General features: G+C 34.8%; 1 protein-coding gene across 1 annotated transcript; it reads right to left on the bottom strand.

Annotated features, from left to right (window-relative positions):
- Positions 1-1,024: 1,024 nt before the first annotated feature.
- LOC145589680 (protein MODIFIED TRANSPORT TO THE VACUOLE 1-like) lies at positions 1,025-10,096 on the bottom strand. Its single transcript, XM_081646359.1, has 5 exons — positions 9,439-10,096; positions 8,369-9,127; positions 7,651-7,806; positions 3,030-3,968; positions 1,025-1,403 (listed from the first exon to the last, which is right to left on the bottom strand). The coding sequence occupies exons 1-5, from the start codon at positions 9,643-9,645 to the stop codon at positions 1,362-1,364; spliced, it is 2,103 nt and encodes a 700-aa protein (XP_081502485.1). The 5' UTR covers positions 9,646-10,096; the 3' UTR covers positions 1,025-1,361.
- Positions 10,097-14,044: the final 3,948 nt, after the last annotated feature.

Below are 14,044 nucleotides of genomic sequence, written 5' to 3' on the forward strand. Positions count from 1 at the left end.
TTTCTGAATATCAACCTTTTGTCTATTAAAAATTGAAGGCATTGATTTGTGGTGATAATTGAAGATATTGATTGATATTGATTGATATTGATTTTTGAAATCATTTATTGATGAAAGTGCCTAAAATAACATATCAACAAATACAAAATATTTTACCAAGGACTTACAATTGTCAATTGGTGCAAAATTAAGCAAGAAATATCTGTAATGGTATCTCAAATTTTTTTTAAAAAGGCAATATAATTATTGGAAGATCTACATGAATTCGTTCTATGAGAAATGCACAAGTATTATAAACTGAAGCTAGCTTCAAAAAAGTTCGAACACTGAAATATAGCTAACTGCACAACACACCCTCATCCTTTCTAAACTTACAAATTCTGCACAAAGACAAGGGATCCTTCTATCCCGCGCTTTTAAAATTGTCTTGCTCTTATGACTTCTACAACACGTCACAGTAAATTCTTGACAATATCAAGTTTATCTCATTGCAACTTTATCACGAATTTTTTTAGTGAATCGCTAAACGACGCCCACAAATTTATCACATCGCCCGCATTTAATGAATGAAATTACAATGTTACCCCTAGTGCCAAACCGCCAAACAACCGCCACTACTGCCCACCTCCGCCTAATAACCACCCTCACCACTGTCCACCACCACCCAACAACAACCCCCACCACAGTCCACCGCCGCCCAATAACCACCCCCCAAATGTCGCATCTCCACTGCGGATGACTAAATAATTTTTTTTTGCCGGAAAATGCTCCAACCGCCCTAAAAAAGCGATTTGACCATGGTCAAACCGCTCAGGCAATACGGTTTGACCGTGGTCAAACCGCCCAGGCTAGGCGGTTCAACCATGGTCAAACCGTATTGCCTAGGCGGTTTGACCGTGGTCAAACCGTTTTTTTTTTGGCGGTTTGACCACGATCAAACCGCCTAGGCAATACGGTTTGACCATGGTTGAACCGCCTAGCCTGGGCGGTTTGACCACGGTCGAACCGCCTAGCCTGGGCGGTTTGACCACGGTCAAACCGTTTTCCCTAGGCTGTTTGACCATGGTTGAACCGCCTAGACAGGACGGTTCGTCTACTTTTCCGGCGAAAAAAAATAAAGCGGTGGTGGTGGTGATTTAAAGTGGTGGATGTTGTTTTACGTTGGTGGCAGTGGCGGTGGTGGTGTTGGGTGGTGGTGGTGGTGATTTTAAGTGAGGAGAGAGAAAGAGGTTAAGTTAGAGATTGGGGGTAATAACGTAAATTCATTCATAATTTGCGGGCGATTTGAGTAATTTGCGGCGTCGAATAACAACATTGTTTTGTCAGAATGAATCCAGTAGTCTTCCCTTTGAATCAGTGAACTACAATACCCTCTTAGGATCACGCGCTTGTGTCAAATGATCCTGTCATATTATAGAGCAACACACATTGATCAATTTGATACACAAAGATGACCAAATCTAAGTAAGGAAAATAAATCCACAAAACATTTACTTAATTTCAAATGTGAACCATAATGACAACCATTCTTGTAACAGTAAACATCTTCAATCTCCATACAGGATTTAAATTACCCACAGAAAAACTAATACACGGAGTATAATAGAGAAAGGGTATGTAGTATCTTACCAACAAACATAAAAAACCTATAATGAATGGTCTTGAAAATGTAACTGACAGGAGATAGTAAGGGAGTCTAAAACAAAATAAGGCAACATGTTGAGCATAGAAGTGTTAACCAAATTCGTAATAATAATTAACAAAATAACTATTTCCTATGTTCTCTTTTAGTTGTAACATTTTTACTTCCACGCTTGCCAATGCTTTTATCAACCCTTTCTCTAATTATACCTAAGTAAAAAATATGTAAATTTGATGTTGTGAATATAAATTGAGACGAAGTAACAAGATCTCACTATAATATTTTGCCCAACATATAAATCAACAAAGGTGGTCAAATGGGAGAACATGAATAGCGCAATTTGCCTAACGTTGCAACTAAAGGAGAATGGAGGAAGTGCAATAAGTAAAATTGGAGCAGCCCTAAAATAATTTATTGGCAATTCTGTCATCCATATTATCTTTCAAAAGCCACACATTAAGGACTCAAAAAGATACAAGATTGTCGTCTTGTTGATAACTCAAAGATCAAAATTTTCATACGAAGTATTTGAACTCAAATCAGAAAACCTTATTAAAAATACCCCGTAGTATTGGATTGTATTGACAGATGTCCAAGTAATGAAACTTAGTATTCTATGATCTATCCCTATGCCAGCCAGTTTTAAAACACCAGCAGACTAGAGAACACTTGAGAGGACATTGTGTTGGTAAACTGGGAAATGAAAAGGTCTACGTAAAGGCTACAACAATATCTTGTAAATGTTTCACTAGTCAAAATATTAACTTCTCATATTTGTTCCCAGATTTCTGGCATTCAATTTAACAGCTATATATGGCTACGCAAATCATGCAACACTTGTTAAAAACCTGTTCTGAAAAAAGTTGCTCAAAGAAATTAGACAGGGAGGGCTAAAAGGGTAACCTTAGTTTGGCTGGTTTTTAAGCCCTCTGTTCCAGTATTAGAATTTTTCCAGGCTAAGGCCCTAGGTCATAGAGGGAGGCCTAAAAGGCTAGTTTTCTTGGTATAAAAGGAAATGGTAGTGGAATGAGTGAGCTTGTGCACTATTTCCACAAGTTCCTATTAAAAGGGTGTGTAACAATATTAGTTGTGATAAAGAGGTGAATTTGCAGGGTTTGACTCTTTTTTCATCCATCTCTGTTTTTTGGGAGGTAAACCAAATGGCAGAATATACAATAGATGTTGGGCATAACTACCCAACTCTTTCTCACCTCTCATCATCCAAAAGGATGAATTCTGCTGATCTTCAGAGGATGAAAAATGTAGAATAAACACACAGAATCTTCAAAAAGAGGTATACACAGAAACAGGGGTAAAAGGTAGAAACCAAAGCACAACAAGAAAAAAATAATTATTGCATATAAAAACAAAATAAAACTATTCTTACCGTGATGAAATCAAACGCTTTTGTCTCTTCTTTCGGAGCATTCATTATGACAGTAGGTGCTTGAGCAGGCATGTTTGCGTTGAATATATCAGGAAGAGCAGAAGCATCTCCTCCCAATGTTCCAGCCAAATTACCACCAGCAAGATTATTGGGATTCATGTTACCTATAGACTGTAAGTTGGCCATAGCTGCCATAAACTGCTGCTGAGCAAGAAACCCACCCATTGCACCATAATTAACTTGAGCTGCAGGATAAAACTGATTATATAACATTCCAGGAGGCATATTGTATGGGATAGATCCCATAGGAAGGGTATTTGCATTAGCGGTAGCTTTCAGGGGATCAAACCCACTGCTAAGAGAATCATTTAGCCCTTGGGAAGCAGGATTCAAATTTGAACCGGGAAATGTTGATTCAGCAAATGCTGTGGGGTACATTGTTTTCTCATTTGTCACTGAGCCATTTCCACTAATGGATAAGCCTGCCATTAGGTTGTTAACGTTGTCTGTGTGACTCCCTTGACTCTGCAGAGGTTCCGAGGACCCAAATATATCAAAAAGATCAGGACCACCATTCCTTGGTGCTTCAACAGTACTAGAAGTTTCTCCAACAGTCATGCCAGCAAAGAGGTCGCTTCCCTGGTCTTTGTCCTCACCCGTATGAAAAGAGACATCAGCAAATGGATCATCGTCAGTTCTTAGGTCACTCTTACTCAAATCGTTACCTCTACTATCCCCAAATAAATCATCAATAAAGAGAGAGGATGACAATGGCTTGCTTGCAACAAATTGCTCATCTTGGCTTTCCTTGGGCTCTTCTCCAAGCAAATCACCATACCCCGTATCTATCAGGTCAGGCATCTCAACCACTGTTCTCTCAATTTTTGTAGGCTTTTCTGAAGAGTTTCCAGTCTTCTCTCCACCAATGAGACTTAAGACCTATAATTTCATGAATTTAATCAGACATCAAATGCATGAATATTGAACGTATAAATTTCTGAACATAAATTTGGAACATACTGAAAAAAAGGAGTATACCAAAAACATAAACAAGTACTGATGTACATAAGCTTATTTAAGCTTTTGTTTTCGTGTATTTCAGGAAAAGGAAAGGAAAGAGGGGGGGGGGGGGGGGGGGGGGGGGGCAAGGCAGTTGGGATATCAGAACTGGTTCTTGATTCTTCACATTTTAGGTGTTTGGTTGATATGTTCTGTTTCAAATTTCCAGGTGACATAATAGGTTTATATTGGACAGTCCAATGCAAAGGAACCCCCAATTGTGAATTTCAATATACTATGGAAATTCTAGTTTTAAACCAATAAGAACCATTTAACACAACGACAATCGAATATCAATATGCACAAGAACCACATTTCATTCATGCCCTCTCCTCCCTTGCTCCAGTTAAATTCCAAGGTAAAAGCGACAGCAATATCCCTGAATCAGGAAAGGGAAAAAAAAAACCCATTAAGGGAACTTAGTTCAGCTGATCTGGAATCTGGATGTTGAGCATTACTTGAGTGAAAAGTATGTGAGCTTTTTTCCCTAATTTCTCTTCTTTTAATCACGTGTCAATGATATGGTAGATCAGGTATTTAACAAGGATGAAATAAGGCTGGGTCTTTGATGATAGTTGCAATAAAATCCAAGTGAATGAGAAGTTGAGAGCTCAAGTTGGAGAAAAAAAATATGACTTTTGTATGTATGTACAAGCTGTGGAGACAGGATCATAGAGGTGAACAAAAGGAGGAAATGAGTCTAGCAGAGGTCAAGTATGATATCCAAGTAGTACAAGAAGACCCTAATCCCTATATTTTCTCAAGGAACAGAGACAGAGACACAAATAACCTGTTTGGAAATCCATATCAAAATATGTTCCGGAATTGGATGAATACTATGCAGTCATTAGAATGGCTGAAGGGCCATCACCAAGAATTTCAAATTATCTTCAAACAGCTGTCATTTCCCAGTCCCAATTCTCTCTCAATATACAACTCTAAGTCTAACCCCACAACTTCAATCTCTACCATTTCTTTACACCATTGATGGGAAGATGGTCATCAATGATGAGGCTTTCTTCCCACTCTAACTGCTCCTTAATTCATTAAATCCTCTCATTTTTTCCCCTCTTTCTATTTCTCTAATCTATTAGATTTCTCAGAATCCACCATTGATGGGCTATTTTTCAAACATTAATCTTGTCATTTAACCATCACCTTCAACCCTGCTTCTTTCTCATTTTCCTCAAATAATTTGTTCTCTATTGCTCAAGCGGCAATAGCAAGTCAACAATGCTCCCACCAATGCTAGTTGGGGATGGAAGATGTTATGCAGGGTTAAGGATAGATTGAAAGCTGATTTTGAGCAGAACAACTGGGAAAGTGGCAAATACTTGATTGCAAATTGCTACAAATGGCTGAGAGAAGGTGAGCAAACTAGATGCCACTGGACAAAGTGGGTTTGGAACAAGTTGAATGTTCCAAAACACTCTTTTATCGCATGGATTGCTATCCATGAAAGACTGAGAGCAAGAGCCAAGCTGCATAAATTTGGAATCTGTGATGAGGAGATCTGCTTGCTGTGTGGAAATGAAAGAGAGACAGAAACACATTTGTTTTTCAGCCGTTCTTACACCAGGCTTTGCTTACAATACATACTGCAATGGCTGGGAATGACCAGCTTCCCTGCTGCAGGAATTCAGAGAGCTTGGAAAATTTGGGGCAAGAGCTTTAAAGCTGGAAAACAGAGGCAGGTAGGCTATGCAATTCTGGCTGCATTAGTCTATCATATATGGCATGCCAGGAATGTAGCTTTCTGGCAAAAGGCAGTGTGTCGACCTGAAGGTGTAGCAAAGAAGATTAAAACAGATATAGTTTGGAGGGTAAAGAGATTAATTGATAGAAAATGGCTTGTAAAGGATTGTAAATGGTTTCATAGGCTCAAAATAGGAATGTAATGTAGGTGCTGGTTTGTAGTTGTTGCTTGGTGCTCTTAGGCCTTGTTGGATCTAAGCCTCAGGGGTATGCCCCATTGTCTTTGTACAGCTTTTTGCCTTATAAATATATTTCTTACTACCTAAAAAAAAAATTAAAAATAAAAATAAATAGCATGTCAAAATCCAACTCAGTACATGTTCTCTTGATAAATTGCTTAATGTTCCCCCTCTGAGTTTCTTAATATTTATCAAATGCTGGATGTTTCCCCATTTTAGAATTGCTTACACTAAAGTATAGAGTTACTACAAACTTACAATGAATCCTAGGAGTTCCATTAATCAATGGTAATATGCAATAATTGTCTTGCGTGCTTAAGAATGCTCAATATAGCCATCTGGAATGTAAAGATGATAACATTGTCCCTTGATACAATTCAAGATCCAGTAGCATCCACATAACCAACCAAGTGGGAAAAAAAAAAAGAAGAAAAAAAAAAAAAAAAAAAGAACACTTATTGCCAGTAAAAAAATAAAAAAATAAAAAAATTAATGCTCCTGGCAAGCCTGCAAGCTCGATAAAGTACTTTATGGTTAACTCTCATACACATGATTAAAGTTTGTAATCTATTTATTTCACTAAAATTATACACTCCCTCTTTCCCATAATACTTTTGACACTAATCATGACAAAGCTTTAGACAATAAGTTGTTGTGTGGCTATCGATTGTTATTTGATCTGAAAAAGTATATTTGATTATTGAATGAATGAGGGTGTGGATTTTTTTTTTTTTTTTTTTTTTAGTGGGATCATTTCTAAAATGGAGTGTGTTAGGACTATAAAGAGTATTCTAGAACCGAAGAAAAAGAAAAGTGCAAAGTGTATTCAGGGACAGGAATGATACCTAAAATATGTAGCACAGATTAGAGAGCAAGAACAAGAATGATAACAGGAACGAGAATGGGGAAACAGCAAAGCTAGGAAACAGGGAATCATTGAATAGAATAAAATATAAAAGTTGTTGCCCATAGCCCATAAATAAACACTACGATTATACCTATTGCCCCTGGCCCATTGTTGACTTCTTAAATAGAATCCCAATGGTTCAGTATTCATATAAAGCCCAGACTGTCTACAGACTCTAACCACTGAGAGAGCAATAATGGCAGATGTGCTAGGCAAGGGCCATAGAGTCAGAGAGGGAGAAATTTCTAGTGAGATACTAGGTTAGCTCGAATCAAAGATTTATATTCCTTTGAGCCAAGAGCATGTTGGAAATTATGAAAAGCCGAAACATTTCAACTTCCAGGAAGCACTTTAGATGCATTTTGTTCAGTGATAAGCACATCAAAACATTTACACTATACCTTTTCAGCAAAGTCAAAGATGTTTTGTGCTTCAAAAATCACATGAACTCATAAAAAATGAAGTCAAAGAATTATCTAATGAGTAATGGACTAAAGAAGGAACAAAGATTGTTAAGTCCATCCACTTGTGGAGACGCTCGATAGGGTGAACTGTTGTAAAGAGATTGCATAACATATCTAATGAACAAGGACAATGATCTTTGCATTTGGGGTTTTTCTAAATTGCCATTAATGATAAGACAAACAACAATAACAGGAAAAGCAAAAATCTCGAGTCAAGCAAAAAATATGGCTAATAATTTGGAAATTTAAAGACTTACTCTATTTGCCTTCTCTCTCAATGAAGATTGAGGGGACTCGGAACATTTGGTTACCAAATCTACGTGTTCAGTAAAGTAATAGGCAACAACAGCAAAATTCTCATCATCTTTTTTTCTCAAAATTGCTTCAAGGACACAAACTGCTTTCATTCGAACCTGAAAAAGATAGTAAAACCCATAAAAATAACGTCTCAGAGATCAAACCATAAATCTACCCTTCACCATTCAAAATCAGTTCATTGTCTTTTAGTTTTACAAAAATGCATCCGTCTTTGACTAATAGAGGAAACAATTGACAGCTAGATGAATCAAGAGTCTGGTTTACAGTGTTTGGCAAGAGCATAATTAATTACAGGTAGTACTATGATCCACAGACGGCATAAAACATCACATAACAGAACATAATCATCAAATTCAAGCAGGCCACTTAATGCATCTTATAATTAAGGATAAAAGGAAACTGTCCCAGCAATTTCTAAAAAAAGCTTCATATTCCTACCTTTACCACTCCCCCCACACCCAACAAAAAATAATATATAGAAAGGAGGATGCGTAGAGCCATTTCACCATATTGATGGTTTGGTTAACCCTGATCAACAGATCATAAAAAAATACAAAGTGTGTCATGTTTAACTAAATCAAGATACATACTTTATTAAAAATTAAATTTTTTTAAAAAAAAATATCCAGACCGAAAACATGAAAATAAAGAAAATACCTGCCAATTAGGAGACTGAAGTTTCGATTCAAGTGCTCGACTTAAAGCCAATGCATCCATCTTAGAGGCCTCTACCAAGAAAGCTTGCAAAGCATCACGTGTAGGTTGCAGCCGCACACCACCAGATGTCACAATTGTCTCTAGAAACCTCTCTTCCCGTGTCTTACTCTCACCATAACTTGAATTAGAATCCGTATTGGTCGCTTCTGAGGCAACAGTCCTTGAATCTTGTCCCCAAGGTCCAGAAGTCGCATTCCTTGAAATAGACGAACTACTCTGACCACCACCATGATAACTCATTTTATCATACCTGTCTGGGTGGTCCGATTCAACGGTCAATGACCTATTCAGTGTCGGACCCCTATAACTGCCAGTATCATTCTTTTTGAACGACTGAGAATGCGCCTGAGCCAAGGTACTCAGTCCTTGCTTTAAGGAAGCACTTCCAATACCAACCACCTCACTAATAAATGACTTCTTCTCTTCTGGTGGCATCACATAATTCGTATTCCCAAAACCTTCCATTCTCTTATGGGTTACCTCACTCGCAGCAGCCGGTTTGTTGTCATCTGTCGAAAATATGGCCGAAAGAGCATCTTGAGCTGTTTCCCTCACAGCTTTGTTCAAAGCATCTCCTTTCAGAGGATCAGGTTTCCCCTTATAATGAAGTAGCTGTTTCACAGCCACTGAATGCCTTTGCATTTCTCTCCTGAATTCTGCACCTGACTTCCCAACTGAATACTTTATCAGCCTTAAAGCCTATAAATACATCAATTACAGATAAAATTACCATCACCAAATAGCAATACAACAAAATCTACCATACAATATCTCATTCATGACATCAATATTAAATTATTAATATCATTAATTCTAACTCTAAATTGGAGATTACTTCATGATCCCTTTGTTCAAAACTAATCACCAAACTAGTACCGTCGACAAAAGCAGCAGAATCAAAACAAAACAAAACAAAGGTTCAACACACATCATGAACTTAAAACAAACAATTTCACACAACTAGATCTACCAAAATGTCAATCAAACAAAAATTGATGCATAAATTATACCTTCTGTTTAACAATAGGGTTCTTGTGATCAAGCCTTTTTAACAAAAATTCAGAGACTTCCTTCACTATACCAGAGGGAGAAGATCTTAGGAGCTCACAAATCTCTTCCAATTTGTAAACAGGTGTGACCTTATCTTCATCAGAAGTAGCTGCATCGATCATCCGAGACCTCCAGTATGATTCCACTGCTCTTCTGCTCGTATCCATCTTCTTCTTCCCCTCTTTTAATTCTTCAATCAACCCTAAAAACACCAAATTAACAAGAAAAATCCAAAATTTGCAAACACCCAGTTCGAATTTTGACTTAAATTTCTCAAAATCAACGGACCCACAAAGAAAAAAGATTGAAATTGGTTAAATTTCTTTTTTTGGGAAGAAAAGAGTGATCAGATTAGGGGGGAAGAGAGAGAAATTGATGATACCCAGAAAAATTGGAGATTGACCCAAGTGTAGAAATAGGGAGAATTGAATGAAAAGTGACTTGATTAAGATGATCTTGAGTTGTGATAAAATTGCTTGAAATTTTGGACGATAGAAAAGCGAGGAGAGAGAAAATTTGCAGGGAAAGAAAGCGGAGGAGTTGGGGTAAGGGGTACGGTGGTTGATGTTTTTGGAGGTTTTCCACTCAGCTGCGTTCCTGCGAAATCGATGCAATTCAACCATACATACTCCCTCGATAAAAGTAAACAAACCAAAACAAAGTAGGGCCCCGTTCTTTAGAGCTGCTTTGCTCTGTTGAAATCTGCTCTGCTTTGCTCTGCTCTGCTGAAATCTGCTTTGCTCTGCTTCAATCTGCTCTGCTCTGCTTAAAATTAATACTTAATATTGAATTATTATAATAATAATGTATATTTAATAATAATAATAATAAATAATTAATACTTAATGATAATAATAATTAATATTTAATAATAATAAATAAATAATATTTAATAATAATAATAAATATTTAATAATAATAATATATAATTAATATTTAATAATAATAATATATAAATAATATTTAATATTTAATAATAATAATAAATATTTAATAATAATAATATATAAATAATATTTAATAATAATTAATATTTAATAATAATAATAAATAATTAATATTTAATAATAATAATATATAATATTTAATAATAATAATATTATTAAACATTAATATTTAATTATAATAATATTAATAATAATATAATTAATATTTAATAATAATATTAATAATAACATAATTAATATTTGATAATAATAATATTAATAATAATAATATAATTAATATTTAATAATATAAATATTATTAATTATAATTAATATTTAATAATAAAATTTAATGATTATAGTAGTAGTAGTAGTAGTAGTAGTAGCAGCAGCAGCAGCAGCAGTAGTAATAATAATAATTGTAGTAATAATAATAATAATAATAATAATAATAATAATAATAATAATAATAGTAATAGTAATAATAATATTAGTAATTATAATAATATTAGTAATAATAATAATAATATTAATGAAATCTGCTCTGCTCTGCTCGGCTCTACTTTGCTCTGCTCTGCTCTGCTCTGCTGAAATCTGCTCTGCCCAGAAGCTCAAAAGAACAGGGCCTAGATGAATTGCAATTTGGTACTTCCTCCGTCCCTAAATTACATTCCTCCTTTCTATTTTGGGTATTCCAAAATTACATTCCACCTTTCTATTTTTTAGTAAGTTTTTTTTTTTTAAAAAAAATATCCCAAATACACTCTCTTTTTCAGTTGTACTTTTAATGTATAATTAATGTATTTACATTCCACTTTTAATGTTTGGTTGGCTAATGTACTTTTTCAGCCTTTAATTTTTCAGAATCCTTGTGTCAAATTACAATGAATATGATTGGTTAAAAATTTTCAATTAGGAGCATGTGTTTGATCTTTTTTTTTCAAAGGATTGATGACATGTCATGAGTAATCACTAATCTATCTTTGTTTTATTCGAAAATATTATTTAATGTTTTGTACTTCCCATTACATTATCTAATTATTATTATTTGTCTTATTCTTTCCTCCTTAATTCCCGTGTAAATTTCCAAACAAGAATGTAATTTAGGGACGGAGGGAGTATAATTTATCAATGTACCAACAATTAGTAAAGGAATTTACCAACATACCCTTACACCGTTGACAGACACACATCCATCCTATACCCCGTAATATAAACTACCAGAAGTTGATCTGACCCGAAGTGGCCGGCTTATGATTGCTATAAACGAGCCTTCTATTTAGCTAAGCTGTGATTATTTTTGTTAATTAATGATTGTTAATCTCAACTTTGTTTCCAATGTACATGTATTCCATGGTACATTGGCAATTTGGCACTAGATATTGAACCTCTAATATCAAAGTTAGAAGTTTTAGTCATTACCCTTGCGTCAAGCTGAGCTTGATTGGATTGAAATGGCTACAAATTGAATAGTCTCATTTGGGGTTGTATGCTTGTATGTGAAATAGCTACATGATGGTTTAGTGAATAGTCTTGCATTCTTTTGAAGTGACTAGTGAGTACGAGTATTATAAGAAGATGCAAGCTGATTGGCGGATTTATGTAGTAGAGAGTGGGGGGTCAAATGACCCCGCTTGGATTTCTAAAACTCTGTACAGGTGTCAATTTATTATTAGGCAAAGAAAAAAATATACCGTAAAACTTAGACTTCTTCTGATTTATTGAACTGAACTAAATTGTTTATGAGAGAAGGAAATTAGGAACTGAATTTAACTAAACTTAAGCCGAAGAGAATAAGTCCATAGTACATTGAACCCACTAAAAAAAAAAAAAAAAAAAAAGGGAAAGTATAAAAAAACCTAGGGAAATTCCCATTGGTACACCCGTGGTTTTGACTTTTCCCATTGATACACTCCAAAATTTTTGTCTTCCCATCGGTACACCTATGGTTTGGTCTTTTTCCCAACCGTGACTAACACCGTTAAAAAGTATTTCATTAAGTTAAAATTATTAAGGAAAAGACTATAATACCCCTTTTAAACATCTAATATCTCGATTTGCGTGTCGAAAATTGTTCAATTAAAGTTTTGGGAGTCCTAATTGTTAAGGATCCAAATTAACCTCGAAATTAGCAAAAAAAAAACGCAAACGTCTCATATGCGTGTCAAAAAATGTCTCGATTTGCGTGCCATTACTTTTTTGTGATAATAATTGTTCGGTTAAGGTTTTAGGAGTCATTTTGACCCTTTATGGGTCTAAATCAAACTCGAAATTGTCAAAAACTAACAAAAATATCTCATTTCGCACGTAATGATATTTCTTTTTTGTTTTGTCATGACACGCAAAACGAGACATTTTCGTTAATTTTTTGACAATTTCGAGTTCGATTTAGACCCTTAAAGGGTCAAAATGACCCCTAAAACATTAATCGAACAATGACTATCACAAAAAAATAATAGCACGTAAACCAAGACTTTTTTGACATGCACATGAGACATTTGCGTTATTTTTTTTTTGCTAATTTCGAGGTTTGGATCCTTAAAGACTAACATGACTTCCAAAACTTTAACCGAACAATTTTCGACACGCAAATTGAGACATTAGATATTTAAAAGGGGTATTATAGTCTTTTCCTTAATTATTTTAACTTAATGAAATACTTTTTAACGGTGTTAGTCACAGTTGGGAAAAAGACTAAACCATGGGTGTACCGATGAAAAGGCAAAAATTTTGGAGTGTATCAATGGGAAAAGTCAAAACCACGAGTGTACCAATGAAAATTTCCCAAAAACCTAAGTAAACTTATGAAATACGTAGTATTTAGTATTTTTTCCAATTACCCATAAATTTTAACTCTTTACATCAAATCAATAGATACACAACTTGACACAATTTTTCCCTTTTGCAATTTTATCTAACAATTTCAATTTCCCCTTCTTGTGTTGTACCCTGAGCTATGAGTGCGGCAACCTGCAAGTATTTTTTTGAAATTAAATACCTTGTATTGATTTATTTTAATTGCATTCTAATTCTAATTGTAGATTTCAACGAGTATACAACTATACGAGTCAACAATCTATATATCAAAGGTAAGTTTTGTAAAAAAAAAAAAAAAGGAAAACCTTATAATAGTTGTAGAATTTTAGAAATTTGATTAAGTATTGTGATAATTAGTAGCTTAATACTTATCTGAGCATAGATTTATAACCTTAATTATTTGACTTTGACTTTGACTTTCTTGAACCCACTTAATCTATAGATTGTTGTATATCAATTGGTGTACATGTCTTTTAAAGAAAGAGCCCCACTTAAATAAATTTCATTTATAAGTAATAAAATCGTAAAGACTAGTCAACATGACATTTTAGTAATAATTTATCAACAATTGGGTGTAGCTAAATATTTTGCCTCTTCAAGGTGATAAACTTGTATTTTCTCGTGTTTTTATGCTAAATATTTGGGTTTTTTATTTTTAGAAAGAAAATATTTAGTATTATTGCAAATCATGTTTCAGTGCGTCTTGTGTGCGGCTGACCCCATCATGTGAGCACTTATAAAAGAATAAAGTAACTCCTATAACACTGAATAAATAACCCCCGTAATAGTGACCGAGTAACCCCTAAGTAACCACTATAGCACT

Source organism: Chenopodium album, chromosome 17 (assembly GCF_948465745.1).
Source record: "Chenopodium album chromosome 17, dcCheAlbu1.1, whole genome shotgun sequence".
NCBI lineage: Eukaryota > Viridiplantae > Streptophyta > Magnoliopsida > Caryophyllales > Amaranthaceae > Chenopodium > Chenopodium album.

Bases quoted from the DNA above. Each gene is read 5' to 3' on its own strand.
- LOC145589680 (XM_081646359.1), bottom strand. From the start codon at position 9,645: ATGGATACGAGCAGAAGAGCAGTGGAATCATACTGGAGGTCTCGGATG. The intron at 3,969-7,650 runs GTAAGTCTTTAA...ATGAAATTATAG, and splicing joins TGAGAGAGAAGGCAAATAGA to GTCTTAAGTCTCATTGGTGG. The intron at 1,404-3,029 runs GTAAGAATAGTT...ATAATATGACAG, and splicing joins AAGCGTTTGATTTCATCACG to GATCATTTGACACAAGCGCG.